The sequence below is a fragment of the Pygocentrus nattereri genome, chromosome 2 (assembly GCF_015220715.1).
Source record: "Pygocentrus nattereri isolate fPygNat1 chromosome 2, fPygNat1.pri, whole genome shotgun sequence".
Lineage (NCBI taxonomy): Eukaryota > Metazoa > Chordata > Actinopteri > Characiformes > Serrasalmidae > Pygocentrus > Pygocentrus nattereri.
This window is the reverse complement of record NC_051212.1, coordinates 20,932,763-20,951,591: the sequence shown is the minus strand read 5'-3', so window position 1 is coordinate 20,951,591 and position 18,829 is coordinate 20,932,763. Positions and strand designations below refer to the sequence as shown.

The 18,829-nt window shown below is 39.8% G+C and overlaps 2 protein-coding genes across 2 annotated transcripts; both read right to left on the bottom strand.

Moving 5' to 3' along the window:
• Positions 1–722: 722 nt before the first annotated feature.
• LOC108434819 (E3 ubiquitin-protein ligase TRIM39-like) lies at positions 723–11,680 on the bottom strand. The gene is made up of 8 exons (XM_017710226.2): positions 11,579–11,680; positions 7,914–7,953; positions 5,634–6,187; positions 2,928–3,023; positions 2,558–2,791; positions 2,299–2,461; positions 2,100–2,135; positions 723–1,944 (listed from the first exon to the last, which is right to left on the bottom strand). The coding sequence occupies exons 1-8, from the start codon at positions 11,582–11,584 to the stop codon at positions 1,397–1,399; spliced, it is 1,677 nt and encodes a 558-aa protein (XP_017565715.1). The 5' UTR covers positions 11,585–11,680; the 3' UTR covers positions 723–1,396.
• Positions 11,681–12,958: 1,278 nt separating this feature from the next.
• On the bottom strand, positions 12,959–18,517 carry ccdc166 (coiled-coil domain containing 166). Its single transcript, XM_017710227.2, has 7 exons — positions 18,309–18,517; positions 18,168–18,221; positions 16,467–16,521; positions 16,233–16,377; positions 15,607–15,686; positions 14,939–15,115; positions 12,959–13,374 (listed from the first exon to the last, which is right to left on the bottom strand). The coding sequence occupies exons 1-7, from the start codon at positions 18,368–18,370 to the stop codon at positions 13,108–13,110; spliced, it is 840 nt and encodes a 279-aa protein (XP_017565716.1). The 5' UTR covers positions 18,371–18,517; the 3' UTR covers positions 12,959–13,107.
• Positions 18,518–18,829: the final 312 nt, after the last annotated feature.

The following is an 18,829-nucleotide window of genomic DNA, read 5'->3' as shown; positions in this document are numbered from 1 at the left end:
GACTTGTGTTCCCGTTTGTACTCCTAAAACCGGATTTAAGGAAGAGTGTATAATCAGCCTATCAGAGTGCAACTGGAAAAATGTATCTTATCTCAATAGATATCAGACAGTCCATGTGTTTGGTGGAGCATTAAGGCTGAGACTTTTACATGATTACTCAGTACACAAGAATGTAGACTAGAATGCAGCAGTGTAGCATCTGGGCATGCAGGGTATGCACTTGCATATGTGTCCATGCTTTGTTGGGAGTGTCGATCTCCTCATTTGTAATCTTACCAATGTATAACAGCCTTTGCTTCTTCAAAAACAATTCCCAAGCCCTGCCTCACATTTATACGGCATAAGCAACATGGAATGTCTTCCCTGCTTGTTACAATAATGGTTTTAACATGCCTTTGTCAACTTTTCCTTCGTCCGAACAAATGCAAGTGTCTACTGTTGCAGTATAACTTGTCCAGCAATCATTGTAATCGGTGGACCCCCAAGAATAGTGAGCAAAGCTGTTTATAAACTTTAGAAATAAAATACTTTAAATTGCTTTGTATTTAAAAACCATACCGTTAAACATCAATGTCAGTTATCAAAAGTTTGCTAAGCTAAGCTAGCTCTGAAGCTATATTGCTAGTGCTACTAGCTTGTACGCTAGCAGCTAGAGAACGACTAGTTATTAAGGATGTTGCTTAACAAAGATTTTATGTGCTGAAGTGAACACAACAAGAAAGTAACAAGTATTTGTTTATCATATTTTGTAGCACAGAAAAACACCAACAAAATGTGTCTGCAACATTTAAAACAGAGAGATCACTGGCCAAAAAACAGCTAATTTCACTGATCAAACCTGCCTGAAAACTGTCGGCACCAATATTCTGATAGGCAGGTTTGATCGATATCCATCCCACTCAAGCAAAACTAACATTATATGCAGTGGCGGTGTAGAAAAGCAGTGTGATTTGAAATTGTTCAGCCTGGCATGTACAAACAGAATAGAGGTAATATACATGTACATAGAAGTGCCCTCTTGAGAGTATTGTTTGCTGCTTTGATCACTTCCATTTCTCTTCTTGTGGAATGTTTTGCTAGGCTGAATAGCCAGAGTATTGTCTCTCACTGCCAACTGGCAATGTTCAGTAGAGCCAACAGTGTAGGAACCAGTCTAAAAACTAAATGCCACAGTCACAAAAGATACAACAGTAAAAACGGTGTAATACTAATTAAGAAAGTTTGGACAATTGACATGTAAAAATGAATTAATATTGTGTATAAAATAACACACACACACACACATTCTCTAAGCTGCTTCTCCCTCAGGGTCATGGGGGGGGTAATGTTAAATCTCTCCCTTTTCACTTGTATTTCTTAACATTTCACAAAATTCTGAATTGTCTGAGCTGAAAATTCATGCAGCTTTAAATACAGGTGTTATGATCAGAGGATCTGAATTTTTACCTTTGTCATTATTACAGGGGCTGAAGTATGGATAGAGGTTCTCAGTGAAAGACTGACCAGTGAAAGAGTAGATATGAGATCTGGACTCCACATCATAAAAGGAGACCAGACCCTCCTCATAATCCACAAACACTCCCACCTTTTGGGGCTTCTCTTTCAGAAAGAGGGAGACTGAAGAAACAGCACATGCTTTATACTTATTCCCATTCCTCAAAACCACAGTCCAGAATCCATCTTCAGGCCTTAATGTAACCTCCCCCTTCCTGTTAATGGACTCTCTGGCCACTCCTAGTTCCCACTTAGTTTTCCCCCTGACCTGCACCTCATAGTAAAATTTTCCCAAAGAGAATCCCTCCTTTCCCAGGATCATAGCATAATAGGTGAATCTCTTTGGGTTTTCTGGAAGATTCTGTCTTGTGTCTCCATGTGTCACTTGTTTTCCATCATCAGACAGAATGAGATTGGAATGAGCTGTATCAGCATCCAGAGTCACATCCACTGAGAGAAACATACAGCATGTGATATGAGTAGAAAGTAACAAATTCATTCATCATGCAGTATAACACATTGATTCATTTTTGAAGAGTATAAAGAAGACCAATGTCCTGTTAAACGTATGGTAGAGTAATGTAATATAATAATGAACACTGTACCTGCATACTGCTGAATCCTCTTCAGTTCTGAGGAGACTAATTACAACAAACGACAATATTTAAACAGTTTACAGACGTGATTTTGTTGGTTAATAATGCAGTTAACCAATAGATTACATTTCAGCTAGCTTTTGACAAAGGATTGCTTTCTAATACAGACTTGCACTGGGACTATGTCAAATCTGAAAGTTTCTTTTACCTGTTTCTTTTAACTTTTCATTAAGAGTTTTACAGAGTTCTTCATCCAGACTCTTCTGAAGTTCAGACAGAACATTACTCACAGGATCTACACTCAGATAAGGGTCTATACTGATGTCAGTCCAGTTCTTGGTGTGTGGAGGTTTGCAGAGTGATGGGTAAATCTACAGTCCAGCAGGAGAGAGGAGAAATCCCTCAGCATGAGCAGTGATGTTGTGGGATGTGCTGCATTGTCATTGAGCAGATAGAGGGTCACTGACCTGTAGGAGGTGGAGGTGGTCCTCAGTGTGGGAGAGCTGCTCCAGCTCAGTGTCTCTCCTCTTTAACTTAGTGATTTCCTGCTCCAGCTCTTTAATGAAGTCATCAGCCTGCTTCTCTGCTGCTTTCTGCTTCTCCTCCATTACCTTAAGCAGCTCAGCCTGGCTTCTCTCAATGGAGCGTATTAGAGCAGTGAAGAGTTTAACACTGTTTGCAATTTCTTCCTCTGTGTTTTTCTAATTAAAAAAAAAAACATTTCACTTGAATTCCATTACAGTGAATTGGGGCATATGATTAATAACCATTTGAAAAATTATATAAAACACAATGAAGACTTATGATGTCTTGACGACACATGACGACATCACTCACTTTTCTGTGCCCTACTGAGTTTTTGATCTCTTCAATTTTCTTCAGTCTGTTATGTATCAACTGCTGCAACTCTGCCTGTGTCTCTGCTAGATGTGACTATGGACAGAAAGAAAATCAATCAACTGCTTGAGGAATTATTATGGACACACCTATCAGCCAATGACAGACATCTCCTAAATGTGACTTCCTCAATCAAGCGAAGGAATATTTTCACTGAACTACTTAGTTCGTAAATTAGTCTTCTTCTTCTTCTTCTTCTTTCAGCTGCTCCCTTTAGGGGTCGCCACAGCGGATCATCTGCCTCCATCTTGCCCTATCCACTGCCTCCTCTACTTTTACACCAACCATCTCCATGTCCACCTTCACTACATCCATAAACCTTCTCTGAGGTCTACCTCTTCTCCTTCTACCCGGCAGCTCCATCTCCAACATTCTTTGACCAATATATCCACTATTCCTCCTCAACACATGTCCAAACCATCTGAACCTGGCCTCTCTGGCTTTATCTCCAAACTCCTCCACCTTCACTGTCCCTCTGATCTGCTCATTTCTAATCTTGTCCATCCTTGTCACTCCCAACGAAAATCTCAGCATCTTCATCTCCGCCACCTCCAGCTCAGCCTCCTGTCTTTTAGACAGAGCCAAAGTCTCCAAACCATACATCATAGCAGGATGCACTACTGTCCTGTAAACCTTCCCTTTCACTCTTGCTGCTATCCTTCTGTCACACATCAGCCCTGACACCCGTCTCCACCCACTCCATCCTGCCTGCACCCTCTTCTTCACCTCTTTTCTACACTGTCCATTGCTCTGGATGGTTGACCCAAGATATTTGAAGTCATCCACCTTTACGACCTCTACTCCTTGCATCTTCACCTTTCCACCTGCCTCCCTCTCATTCACACACATGTATTCCGTATTGTCTCTACTGACCTTCATTCCTCTCCTTTCCAGTGCAAAACTCCACCTCTCCAGATTCTCTTCCACCTGCTCTCTACTCTCACCACAGATTACAATGTCATCTGCAAACATCATGGTCCATGGAGCCTCCTGCCTGACCTCATCTGTCAACCTGTCCATCACCATTGCAAACAAGAAGGGGCTCAAAGCTGATCCCTGATGTAAACCCTACCTTCACCTTGTAACCATTTGTCACTCCAACTGCACACCTCACCACTGTCTCACTATCCTCATACATGTCCTGCACCACCCTAACATACTTTTCAGCTACACCTGACTTCCTTGTTGTGTTTACTGTATTAGTGTGGTGGAACTGAGGTATGGATGTGTTGTTTACTGTATTGGTGTGGTGGAACTCGGGTATGGATGTGTTGTTTACTGTATTAGTGTGGTGGAACTCGGGTATGGATGTGTTGTTTACTGTATTGGTGTGGTGGAACTCTGGTATGGATGTGTTATTTACTATATTGGTGTGGTGGATCTGAGGTATGGATGTGTTGTTTACTGTATTGGTGTGGTGGAACTTGGGTATGGATGTGTTGTTTACTGTATTGGTGTGGTGGAACTCGGGTATGGATGTGTTGTTTACTGTATTGGTGTGGTGGAACTTGGGTATGGATGTGTTGTTTACTGTATTGGTGTGGTGGAACTCGGGTATGGATGTGTTGTTTACTGTATTGGTGTGGTGGAACTCGGGTATGGATGTGTTGTTTACTGTATTGGTGTGGTGGAACTGAGGTATGGATGTGTTGTTTACTGTATTGGTGTGGTGGAACTTGGGTATGGATGTGTTGTTTACTGTATTGGTGTGGTGGAACTTGGGTATGGATGTGTTGTTTACTGTATTGGTGTGGTGGAACTCGGGTATGGATGTGTTGTTTACTGTATTGGTGTGGTGGAACTCGGGTATGGATGTGTTGTTTACTGTATTGGTGTGGTGGAACTTGGGTATGGATGTGTTGTTTACTGTATTGGTGTGGTGGAACTGAGGTATGGATGTGTTGTTTACTGTATTGGTGTGGTGGAACTGAGGTATGGATGTGTTGTTTACTGTATTGGTGTGGTGGAACTCGGGTATGGATGTGTTGTTTACTGTATTGGTGTGGTGGAACTCTGGTATGGATGTGTTGTTTACTGTATTGGTGTGGTGTATCTGAGGTATGGATGTGTTGTTTACTGTATTGGTGTGGTGGAACTCGGGTATGGATGTGTTGTTTACTGTATTGGTGTGGTGGAACTTGGGTATGGATGTGTTGTTTACTGTATTGGTGTGGTGGAACTCGGGTATGGATGTGTTACTCTACAAATGTGGTATGACTTTTGTATGAATATCTCTAACTGTATATGTGTATTAGAACTCAGGTATAGATGTTTGTTACTATACCAGTGTGGTAGATCTCAAATGGTTAATTGTCCCACAGTTTGTGGAATGTTTTGTCTTTTTTTTTTTAATCTTTATTTAGTTTTAGGGGTTGGCACAATGTGTAGCACTGTCACCTCTCAGCAAGAGGGACCTGGGTTTGGTTCCCCACATCCTGTGATGGAATGGGGACCTGTCCAGGGAGGTTTCTTGCCCTCCGCCCAGTGATCGCTGGGATAGGCTTCAGCACCCCAATGACCCAGAAGGACAAGTGTCCTAGATAGAGTGTAATTGTGTGTGTGTGTGTGTGTGTGTGTGTTTATAAATACCTTCCAGCTTAATGAATGTGCATTCTTCATAATGATGGTGAAATAGAAAAATCTCACCTTCTTCTCTGCACTTTCCTCCTCTATAGGAACAGCATCGTGATTCTTGTGGTCTGTCTCAGTGCAGAAATGACACACACATGTCTCGTCATATTTGCAGAACAGCTCCAGGGGTCTATCATGTTTCTGGCATATGTAGTCTTCCAGGTTCTTCACTGGGTTGATTAGTTTGTGTTTCTTAAGTTTCCCAACTGTATGCGGCTCTAAATGGGTCTTACAGAAGGTCACACCACAATCCAGGCAGGATTTAAGGCCTTTCAGCTTAACTCCAGCGCAGACGTCACAAAGAACCTCTGGCTTAGTAAGACCACTTTTCTTCTTGAAGTGGTCCACAACCTCTCTCAGTGTTGTATTGATCTTCAGTTCAGGTCTCTTGGTGAATATCTCTTTACATAATGGGCATTGATAATGTTGACTGTTGTTCCAGTACTGTGTAAGGCAGGTTTTACAAAAGTTGTGTCCACATGGAGTGGAGACTGGATCAGTTAATACATCCAGACAGATAGAACACAGGAACTGATCTTCAGACAGGAGACCACTGGAGTTGCATGCAACTGTGTTTGACAGATCATGAAGGAAACGTATGAAAAATTAATTTAACAAACAGCAACATAACTTTATCATTAAGGAATCTTTGAACACTTTTCATACTTACTGTGACCTCAATCATGAATGTTTTTTTTTTGAAAGATTTTATTCTATTATTTTATTTTCATTTTATGAATTTAGTCTAAGGAAAGTGTCTACCTCAAAAACGAGATGCAAGCATGTAAGGAGTGCTTCGCTCTATAATCAGCTATGATCTGTTTACTGGATACACGTCATAGTCAACATGAGCCCATGGTGAATCGAGGCAGGCAAAGAATAAAGTGAAGTTAATCAATTTATACAACCATTATATCCAACAACACAACCTGTTGTTTGAAGAGCGTTGTCGTGCTTGATTGTTTTTAATAGATATCTATGATGTGATGCCAGTCACATCATAGATATCTATAAAAAGGAAAAAAAAAACGCATAAGCTTCAATTTTATTCAAGCAACAATATGAAATTTCAAAGTCCTGCTGGAATTAGTTTTTTACTTGTAGTTTTTCTTTGACCTCTTCCGGTTTTAAATTACATCTTAAATGTTGAACGTAACTGCTTACACTACTGAGAATGATATTTCACTACTTTTGTGCTAATGAATGCCTTCAATAGAATAATATAGTGGCGGATGTACAATATGATTGTGCAATATTTGACCTTTGAATATTTCTTTATATTAGGAATATTTCATCTTTGAAATTGAATCCTTCAAATCTATAGTCTTAATCATTTTTCACAAAGTATTTGGCTGAGAAGCCCAATATAAAACACAGTAAAAGTGTTGAAATGAACACACTGTATTAACAAATGAACCTTTTACAGTGATTCAGAAAGTCTGTTTCTCTATTTTCAGAGGTCTTGTTCTTAGGTCATCTATTTTATAGAAATTCTCTTGCAGAGTCAACAGAGCCAACAGCTACATCTTGCTGGCCATCAAAATAAATTTACTGGCCTTGAGGATACAAAAATATAAACAGTGTAATCATCATCTGAAGTTTCCAAATTTCCAGCATTGTCTCAAGCTGATTTCACCTCAGGTCCTAGGTTCTGCTGCTGATGTTCTCAAAAACTCTGTAAGTGTCTTCTCCTGATACTCTCATAAGCCCTTTGCAGCAGGAAAATCATTTTGGTGGCTAACAAGACAGGATGCATTTTGAGTGCCTCTGCAAGAAATTGATAAAATAGATCCCTCAAAAACAAGAAATATGAGAACATATTATCTTAGGGGGTGTGACAATGCACTGTGATATTGATAAGCTGAAAATTGTAGTGTCCAATAAATTAACCTCTTGCAAGCAAATATTACTCTTGTTGTGTTTTATACCCTGTTAATATTTCAGCTAATATCAGCGGTTAAAAGCTCAGTCATTTTGTAAGCAGTTAAAATCTGTTGTTAAGTTTAGATCATAATAGGGCAAACTTTTAGAAAAATCACAACTAAAATTACTTGCTGTACAGTTGCAAAATTTTGCATGGCTGCATTAGCTGCATTGATGTATTTGCTTGAATTTTTCATGGAAATCCATGAAATCGCTTGGTGTGGAATAACTCATATTTGAGACAATGTTCAAGGCAAAGAACATTCAGTTTGGCTCATTCCTGTGACCAAATCATATTCGTGATTATAAACTTCCTCTCATGTTCTATTGCATAGGCATATTTCATGTTCATGTCTGTGTTGTGTAACTTACACTCATCTGATTTATCCATAGTGTGTCCGTCCTCCACTGGCTGTAGTGAGAAAGAAAGAATCGGACGTTTCTTTTCAGTAAGAAATCACATCACTCATTTTACGTACAGTATGAGATATCTCTGATCAGTCGATTTAACATGTTATACAGGGAGACCAGGGAGAGATGTAACATGGGATAAGCTGTAGCACTCCCAGTTTAATCAATCATGGGCAGATCAGAGAAGTTATGGGGTGATCACTGTTGCACATCCTGTTGAGCTGACAGCTGAAGTTGGAAGTCTTAGTGAAACTCTGGAGTACGACTAAATCATAATTTGGTTAGCACCCATATTATTATGGATGTTAAATGTTCTACATGATATGGTCAAAATCAGCAATGTAGTTTAATTTGACATGTAAAATGTGTGCTACTACCAAATGTTATGTCCAAGACACTTTCAATGTCTCCTGTTGTGTTTAAGAAGTTAAGTTCTTTAAAATAATGAACTGGGAACCCACAGAGATCAGAAAACATATTGCACTGCTTTCCTATAACTATATACACGTGCATACATTTACAGTGTTATGCTTTGAATAATTTGGTATAGATTAAAGGTACCTTGACCAGAAAACCCTCTTCTGATGACAAAACGACAAATGTTTTGGACTGGGTTTTTGGTAGCAGGCTGTTTGAAATATTTTTTCTGGCTTTCTAGCAGAAATCTTAGCCATGTGGCTTCTGGCTTACATTTGCATTCTCCAGCTAATGTAAAAAAATATATTGTGTATATTGTCTGGGCAAATTTCATGGGTGACATTGAGGTTAAGGTTAGGATTAGGGCCAAGCTAGGTTTTGGTTTTAATTAAGGTTGGGTAAGGCTAGATTTTGCATAATGGAAGTAAAATATTAACAAAACATCTACTTAATGTGAGTAATGAATCAACACAACATCTATAAGATATTTACTTTATTGTGTTCAGATGCTGCACTACTGCTACTTCAATGATATGTTGTTTGTGTTACTGATAATCTGTTGAGTTTATTAATCATCTACAAAGACTACTCCAAATAAAGTGTTACCATTACATGTTTTGTTGATTTCCTAAGTGAACATTGATAAGTGAAGTTAATATGTCCTCTAAAGAAAATAGACTTATTATTTAACATTTTACATTAAATTTTTTACCTTTAAAATTTTTAAAGTCAAATAACAAAAATGTTCACTAATACATAATTGATACTGCCAGTGGTGTGTGTGTGTGTATATATATGTGTATATATATATATATATATATATATATATATATATACAGTGCATCCGGAAAGTATTCACAGCGCTTCACTTTTTCCACATTTTGTTTTGTTACAGCCTTATTCCAAATTGAATTAAATTAATCTTTTTCCTCTAAATTCTACACAAAATACCCCATTGTGACCATGTGAAAAACGTTTTCTCGAGAGTTTTGAAAATTTATTAAAATTAAAAAACAAAGAAATCATATTTACATAAGTATTCACAGCCTTTGCTTAATACTTTGTAGAACCACCTTTGGCAGCAACTACAGCCTCAAGTCTTTTTGAATATGATGCCACAAGCTTGGCACACCTATCTTTAGGCAGTTTTGCCCATTCTTCTTTGCAGTACCTCTGAAGCTCCATCAGGTTGGATGGGAGACGTCTGTGCACAGCCATTTTCAGATCTCTCCAGAGATGTTCAATCGGATTCAAGTCTGGGCTCTGGCTGGGCCACTCCAGGACATTCACAGAGTGGTCCTGAAGCCACTGCTTTGAGATCTTGGCTGTGTGCTTCGGATCGTTGTCCTGCTGAAAAATGAACCGTCGCCCCAGTCTGAGGTCAAGAGCGCTCTGGAGCAGGTTTTTATCCAGGATGTCTCTGTACATTGCGGCATTCATCTTTCCCTCTATCCTGACTAGTCTGCCAGTTCCTGCTGCTGAGAAACATCCCCATAGCATGATGCTGCCACCACCATGCTTGACTGTAGGGATGGTATTGGCCTCGTGATGAGCAGTGCCTGGTTTCCTCCAAACATGACGCCTGGCATTCACACCAAAGAGTTCAATCTTTGTCTCATCAGACCAGAGAATTTTGTTTCTCATGGTCTGAGAGTCCTTCAGGTGCCTTTTTGCAAATTCCAGACGGGCTGCCTTGTGCCTTTTACTAAGGAGTGGCTTTCGCCTGGCCACTCTGCCATACAGGCCTGATTGGTGGATTGCTGCAGAGATGGTTGTCCTTCTGCAAGGTTCTCCTCTCTCCACGGAGGAACGCTGGAGCTCTGACAGAGTGATCATTGGGTTCTTGGTCACCTCCCTGACCAAGGCCCTTCTCCCCCGATCGCTCAATTTAGACGGCCGGCCAGCTCTAGGAAGAGTCCTGGTGGTTCCGAACTTCTTCCATTTACGAATGATGGAGGCCACTGTGCTCATTGGGACCTTCAACGCAGCAGTAATTTTTCTGTATCCTTCCCCAGATTTGTGCCTCGAGACAATTTTGTCTCGGAGGTCTACAGACAATTCCTTTGACTTCATGCTTGGTGTTTGCGCTCTGACATGCAGTCAACTGTGGGACCTTATATAGACAGGTGTGTGCCTTTCCAAATCATGTCCAATCAACCACAGGTGGACTCCATTTAAGCTGTAGAAACATCTCAAGGATGATCAGTGGAAACAGGATGCACCTGAGCTCAATTTTGAGCTTCATGGCAAAGGCTGTGAATACTTATGTAAATATGATTTCTTTGTTTTTTAATTTTAATACATTTTCAAAACTCTCGAGAAAACTTTTTTCACATGGTCACAATGGGGTATTTTGTGTAGAATTTTGAGGAAAAAGATTAATATAATTAAATTTGGAATAAGGCTGTAACAAAACAAAATGTGGAAAAAGTGAAGCGCTGTGAATACTTTCCGGATGCACTGTATATATATATATATATATATATATATGTATATATAATATGTATATAATACATACCTATGTATACACACAACATGAACATGCACACAAGGCAGCACAAGTGTGTACCCTCTGTCACTTTCTGTGCAGCCCCCAAAATAAACCCCAAAACAGTTATAGTTTTTTTTTAAATTAATTTCAATGTAAACTTGAATACTTTTTGTATTTATTTCCTGATTTGAATCTTAAGAATGTGATTGAGTTGAAAGGAGGGATGGAAGTTGGTGAGTAAAATAGGGAAAAATGCACCTAACAAACTTGCTTCCTTAAAGTTTCAATGGTTTTGTTTCCTGTTGCTGTTTCGACCTACCCCATTCTTTCTTACAAACCTCTCTGATCCCCACCACCCGCCTTTTGCTTAAAACTTAAATATACTGTATCATGTTAATCATCTCTAAACCCAATATCTTCATTATACTATAAGAGAACAGTTTCACTAACCATTCTCACACATCATAGGTCAGCAACACTTCTTGCTGTTACTTCGGTATAAGTACTCAGTCTTCACCCAAAACTTACCACTGAACTTCTAAAAGACAGCAGAACACACTACTGATCCTTGACCTTGTTTACAGAATTTAGTTCTTAACTTAGACAGTATATCATTTTTTCAAGGTGTCTGTCTTCATCTGACATTGATTCTTTATGTAGCCTAATAAAAAACACAGGCGGTCACAACTTAAAATATGAAACTCACTGAAGTGCATACCTTCATTTGTCTCTTCGCCTTTGTTGAGTGTTGCTGAGTGTCAGAATTGGCTGTTTAAACTTTTTTCAAAGATACAGGAAAGCCCGACGTTAAGGTCAACGCTTGCTGTGGACAAGACAGTTGCTGTTTAACTTCCTAATTCCTTCAGCTACCGTGATGTCACTTGCTCACCTGTTATCAGAACTTATCAAAAAAATGGAAACTGCATTACTTCAGAGTTCAACTGAAAGGTGTTCTGACTCTTAACCACACCCACACCCACATCCTCTCACATGGCTAAAGGCCAAACAAACCATACCACATGCTTTGCTGCACTGGTATATCAGATTTTTTAAGCAAGAGTGGAGAACTGGTTAGGATGCCTCCTGGACGCCTCCCTCGGGAGGTGTCACAGGCAAGTCCACCTGGGAGGGGCCCCCGGGGAAGACCCAGGACACGCTGGCCTGGGAGTGACTCGGAATGCCCCTTGGAGAGCTAGTGGAAGTGGCTGGGGAAAGGGAGGTCTGGGCCTCATTGCTTAGGAATACTGCCCCTGTGACCCGAACCCCGGAGAAGCAGAAGATGATGGATGGATGTAGTGGAGAATTCTGGCCCTAGAGGGCCGGATCACAGTTTGGTGATTTCCTGCTCAAGCACATCTGATTAAATTCATAAGCCAATTACTAGGTTTGTTTGTTGTGCTAGAGCAGAGAACTCACCTGTGCTCAGTTGTGCCCTCAGTTCCCCACCCTTGTTTTAAAGCACCTTTTATTTTAAATTCATTGTTTATGTCTTGGTCATGTACTATCAATATGTAGTATGAATATGCTTGACATTTTAGATGCTTCTGCTCCACAGACACCTGATGCTACTGAGTAACTAATTAAGAAGGTCATCCTGAACTGAACTGGGTGTATTAGAGCAGGGAAAACATGCAGAGCAATGGTACTCCAGAACCAGCATTGAGAACCACTGATTTAAATGCATAAAGTAATGCATATTTCAATCTTGTGTAACTCACAGATTTCCTGAACTGAAGTTTTTAGACAAAGCTATGACATCTTTACAGATTTAGTCTCTTAGCTTTTGCCTTCAAACGTTTGCCACTGGAAGTATGCTGCTTAGGTTTCAAAGAAGTTGAAGAAAGTTCTCCGTTCACTTTAATTCTTTTTGGGCTGATTTCAGTCCAAATAAAGGCACACCTGAGCCATTTTATATCACCTCATAGTCTTCTATAGAGACAGGCCTGTTAATTACTTTATAGTGTCAAAATGTTTTCTGTGACTGTATACAAAATGATTTGGTAATGTTTGAAGCAGATGGTCTTCCATAATAAAGTGCATGGAGCGGATTAATAATAATAATAATAATAATAAGACATGCTGAACAATCATTTTTGCCAATGTCAATTTAATTAAAATTCAGTGTTTGAAGGACAGTGGGATCACTAATAGTAGGCATAATAGTAGTTTAGTTGCATGAACAGAAAATGTGGGTCACTAAGAAGATCCTATCATTAAGCTTCATCTCCCACGTATGTCACCTCCATTTCAGCTGGTAGCATCTGTGCCTGTGTTGGTGCTGTCAGTACTGGTGCCCCCTTTTGGTGTGGAGTCTGAGTGTTTAGGGAAGCGCAGGAGATGGAGCTCCTGCATGTACTCTCTCTCCAGCAGTAGCTGCCTCTGCTGTGTTCGCAGCAGCTCCTGGTGGCTGTGTAGAGCATGAGCTCTTTGAATCAGCTGCTGCAGCTCCTCACGCAGTTGCTGGTTCTCCTGAGACACTTCCTGCGTGTGAAAGAGCAGACAGCGTGGTGCCTCCTGAGTGAAAGGGAGAGAGAGGAGATAAAATACAGAAGAAAATAATAAAAAAAAATGTTCAAACAAGAAGCAAATTACATCATCATGGCCCCTTAGTACCCTACCTTACCACTCTATGAGGTCTTAAACAGATACAATGAGTTTCCAGTTTATCAGGTACACCTATCTATTAATATGTGGCACCTTGCCATATAATCCTATGACCTTCAGCCTGAAACATGGATTCCTTAAGTTGCTGGATGTGTACAGTACAGACTGTATTGGGCAGTTTCTGCAAATTGGACAGCTGCACAGTCTAGCTGCAAACTGCCCTTTCTGCCTAATCCCAAAGATCCTTCAAAGTGTTGAGATCTGGGCACTGAGCCAGGCCAATGAAGTGCTGAAAACTCCCAATAATGTTTTTCCCTTAAACATTCAGTAACGGTTGCTTCATTGTGATATGGTGCATCATCATTACCTAACTCGCCAGTAGTTTTGGATATGAAGAAGAGATGGGCCCCCTTTTTTCCTTAAGGGGTCTCAGGTTCTGTGGTAGCTAAGTAGGGCTGAGAGATTAATCTTTTTTGATCAAATCAGTACAATTTTAAAATTTGTCAGAGTAGCAATTTTCATCATAGCCTACATCTTTATCGATGCTGTCTTAACAAGTTTTACGTGGGGAAAATTAAATTCAATATCACAGACCTCATGAGCAGTCTATAGATGGGTCAGACCAATCAGAAGCAACAAGACACACATTTGACAACTAACTGGAAGTCTGGCACACAACATTCACATTCAAACATCAAGTTAGAAAAGAGTGAATGTGCTTGTCTTACTGGTACCAGTGTCAGCCCCAATAGCTGACACAATTCTGGTTTTGCCAGGCTTCAAGCCAAACAGTTTTGCTTTAATAAAGTGCTTCATTTGCGAACTAGTGCATCTGACTTGACATACTTATTAGTATTATTACTTTTTTCTAAATACATGGCATGAGTATGTTTTTCTGTATTTTTAAAGATGTTTTTCAATTATAATATTTATGAAAATATTTTGATTATTTTTAGTTCATATTATTCATATCAGATGTACATTATCAGCCAAAAAGTACATTTCTAAAAGGACTAATGTAATTTCATAGTTTTGATATCATCATTATTATTATTGTAAAACACAGAAAATAGTAAAAGAAAGAAAGAAAACTTGTTCTGTGAGTAGGTGTGTCCAAACTTTTGACTGGTTTGGGTTGTCTGTTACAACAAACAGTGTGTATTAATTAATTAAGAGACCCTTACTAGTCCCACAATGGGGAAATTTCACCTCCGCATTTAACACATCCGTGAAGTGAAACACCACAAACACACTAGTGGACAGTGAGCATACTTGCCCGGAGTGATGGGCAGGCCACTCCGCAGCACCCGGGGAGCAGTTGGGGGTTAGGTTTCTTGCTCTAGGACACCTCAGTCATGTGCTGTCGGCTCTGGGGATCGAACCAGCAACCTTCCGGTCACGAGGCTGGTTCCCTAACCTCTAGCCAATGACTGCCCCAATGTGTATGTGTGTATCTGTGCAGTTCCACACTCACCCTGTTCCCTGCAAGAGTGAGTGTCTGCACCTTCTGTTTGGCCTGTGCCTCAAAGTGCTTTCTCTCTCTAAGAAATGCAGCCTTCATAGCCTGCAGAGACTCAGAGTGACGGAGGTGCGTGGCCGCTACCTCCCGCTCCAGCTCAGCGATGTGGTCCAGCTGCCCCTGCTGCAGACTCTACAGCAAACACACACACACACACACAATGCATTTTTTTTACTACAGATTCAAACACAAGCCTTCAGTAAGTCTATAATCATTCAATAATAATGGGCCTCATTCACTAATATCTTCCTAAGCTTTTTCTTTAAGTTTGTTCTTGAGAAAGGTCCTAAGAAAAAGTCTATGTCAGATTCATGATGTGTTCTTAAACTGCAGAACTTTCTGCACCATTGTGTTCGAGTGTGCAGATTCTGTTCTTACCTACAAACAAATCCCAAATAAGAAGACATTGGTGAATGTCAGAATCGTCGTGAAAAATTGTGCAAGTGAGTATTAAGGAGAAATTTCTTCTTAAGAATGTGATGAGGCCCAATTTCCTTTTTTTTTAATCTTATGAAACAAGAAAGTATCTAATGTTACAGAGCATACATAGTTTGTTCACTTTGAAGCAGGAGTACAACACAAAATTTCTGTGAGAGGACACACACAAGAGTTTCCATGGCTACCTTAAACTCTTGGAGCTCGGCTATCTCAAGATTCAGCAGAGCCAACTCTTTCTCCTTCTCCAAAATCTCCTTCTTCAGCGCTGAAAAAAAGTTTTGTTTTCTGAATTTCTTTCATCCTTTAAATACATCCACTCATCCACACCTGTATTTCTAGCAGGGTTAATTACAGTAATGGTCTTCTAACTGTACAAACATCTTCAGTTGATTTAAAATGCAGCTGCCAGAGTCTCACTATGAGCAAAAGACAGGAATCACCCCCATTCTTAAATTCATACACTGGCTAACAGTCTGTTACAGAATAGACTTGAAGAATCTGTTATTGGTCTATAAATGGCTTAATGGTGTAGGAGCAGCATATTTATCTGATACACTGCAGTGATATGAGCTAAGCAGAACTCTCAGATCATTAGGAACTAGTCAGTTAGTCTTCCTAAAGGTAAAGACTAAACATGGAGAAGCAGCGTTTAGCATTAGAAGACTATCAAATCTTAATAAAATCTTACAATTTTATCTTTGTATTTTCTCATTTGTAAAGTGCTCTGAATAACTACAGTGTATGAAAGGTGCTATATAAATAAACTTGCCTTGTCTTGCCGCACTACCCCCTCCCCAACCCGCATACACACCGTTGGCCTGTTCCTTGTGTTTCTCCTGTGTCTCCTCTGTCTGTCTTCTCAGCTCTTCTAGCTCCTTTTGACTCTGATCACTCAGAGCAACAATTGCACTCTGGCGCTTCTGTGTCCGCTTCGACATGTGTGACATGTACTCTTGCTGCATGGATGCAAAAGAGTGTCAGTGTGAGGGCCACAGTGTGAATCAAAGCTTCTGGATCTCTATTCTCTATGCATGTGGCTACTCACACTCTCCATGCGTGTTTGGTAGGCCTCGTTCTGAAGAAACTCATTATCTCTCCGTCTGGATTTGACTGTGAGTTAAACTGTCTAAATCTTCAATGTTGATTTGAATGTGGTTATTCGCTTTTTGTATGCAGAAAATGCCCAAAGATGTCTTTGTAGGGTTCTTTTCAATCCATTGTGTCCAGGAACTAATTTTAGTATGATAATGAAACGTCACAGAACTTAACTGGGCTAAAGAAGTGTCTCTCAATCTTTTTCCTGGAGAACCACTGCTCTGCACATCTTAGTATTTTCTTCAGCTCAGCATGAGTCCTTATGTTAATAAATGATTACTTGGATCAGGTGTTTTGGGTGCTGGGAGAGCATTAAAAACACTGGAAAAAAAACACTTCAAGCTCAAGCAGCCTGCTTTCCCTGTAATAATCAGCCCTGCAATCAACTCTGTGTCCTGCATATTTTATTTAGTATGTTTTTATCAGAATTGCCAAGGTAACAAGAGGAAACTGAGGAGAAGGTGTCACCAATTACATTCTAAATCTCAATACATTCTAAACTGCAAAAAAGCAAACAAACAAAAAAACAGCAAAAAGGAAACTCTCTCAAAGTGAAAAACCATTATGCTAGTTAATGCTAATGGATTTGTGCACTATCGACACCGTTGTTTAAAAAACTTAGGACTCTATATGGAATTTTTGGGAAGCTGCTGTAATCCTCTTTTCATCTTTCTCTGGAGTTATGATAACTGTGCTAATTTCAAACCTAACTCTAGCTTCATTATGGCCAAACAGCTAAGATTTCAGAGTCAGGATGTTTGTGTTAAAAAGCCTGAGGTGTCTAAAGTGATCAAAGTGATCATTCTGAAGTGCCTAGTTTCTAAATCTAATGTGATAGTTGTAATAATCACACCTAACAGTAACATTTTATATGTAATTTTCATGCATTTATTGCCAATTAAATTTTATATTAGAATCAAATTCACAATCAGATTTACTACACAAAACGATTTTGTATAAGCTTTGGTTAAAAATCAGTAGTCTCATGTGACCAAAGACTAATTTTAATGTGGTACCAAAAAAAAAACCTCACATTTGAATATGACTGTAACAATATTGTATACTTCACAATACGAGCCTCTCAATTATGCACAAATCAAACACTGAGCAATGCATTGAACAGACTGGCGCAAATATTATTTTAATACTGACTAAAAAGCATGAGGTAAAATAAAAATAAACATGCAAGCCCACAATGAGGGCCGACCATCCCTGCCCTGAAAATATTCTTCCTCTTTGTCTCAAAACTGAGAGCAGAGAGGAACAGCATGCTCCTCATAAGCCTTTTAGACTGAGACTAATATTATAAAGTATTGCACTTTCCAGTGTTGAATGCTGTAATAAATTGAAAATGGAAACATTAACGTATTTCCATAAGGCAGATTTTCAGGCACTCCTGACTTCTGCGGCATCAAGATGTACAAACTGAGGCAGCACCTTACTGTACCGGACTGAATTATGGATTTTGTAAACTGTTACGCTCCTATATTGCCATTTGGTTTGACTGATGAGTTTTTCATGAATAACAGGATTTTTACTTTCAGACTTTGACATGAATGGGTTAAAATCCAACAGATTGCCTTTGGGTTACTGAGGTTGATCAGAGTTGGATCAGGTGGAGCTAAAAATCTGCTGCGTGTAGAAAGGATACAGCTGTTCTGCTCTCCTCTTCAGCAGGTTCAGTGTTTCAGTCAGTGTGTCGTACCTGAAAAGCAGAAGCCACACAACATGTTATGAAGGGAAGACAGTAAGCAGCGTAGTTAAGTTACTCGACTCCATGTTTCTCTCTCACTCCGTCTGGAGGTGTCTGTCTGCTTCTGAGCTCTCCTGCTGGTCTGTCCTCTGCAGAGCCATTCTGAGGCAGTGACTGAGGCGGAGAGATCAGAAGTCAGTGAACTAAGGTGCTAATCAAAGCCAGTGATCAGAGCAGAGGCAGATAGCCTGCTGTTATTTTATCTTGTCGTCTGTCCGCGCTGCTAACTCACTCTGTAGCTCGTTTCCGTCGCGGGCTGTGATTGGCTGCTTTGTAACTAAGCAACGAGGTACACAAATCTAACCGTTGCAGAGGAGATTTAGTTTTTACGTTTACTGTTTAATAAAAAGTTAAATCCATAAGCCGGTCCGAGGAGCTGTTTACCAATGAAAAACACGTTTACCTTTACTCACGTACTCCCTTTACTCACTGCTCTTATCTAATAAGTTCCGTGGTTCTGTTTTTGTTGTTGTTTTCACAATAAATGGCCTATTTATTTAACAGCAATAAGTGACCCTTCATCATTCTTACATTTCCAACATAGAGGGGGATCCAAAAGT

Coding starts and splice junctions, on each gene's coding strand:
- ccdc166 (XM_017710227.2), bottom strand. CDS start 18,370: ATGGCTCTGCAGAGGACAGACCAGCAGGAGAGCTCAGAAGCAGACAGA. Junction 16,522..18,167: donor AAGAGGAGAGCAGAACAGCT/GTATCCTTTCTA, acceptor AGTCAAATCCAG/ACGGAGAGATAATGAGTTTC. Junction 15,687..16,232: donor ACACAAGGAACAGGCCAACG/GTGTGTATGCGG, acceptor ACTTTTTTTCAG/CGCTGAAGAAGGAGATTTTG.
- LOC108434819 (XM_017710226.2), bottom strand. Junction 2,792..2,927: donor ACTCAGTAGGGCACAGAAAA/GTGAGTGATGTC, acceptor TTTTTTAATTAG/AAAAACACAGAGGAAGAAAT. Junction 1,945..2,099: donor GAGGATTCAGCAGTATGCAG/GTACAGTGTTCA, acceptor TGTTTCTCTCAG/TGGATGTGACTCTGGATGCT.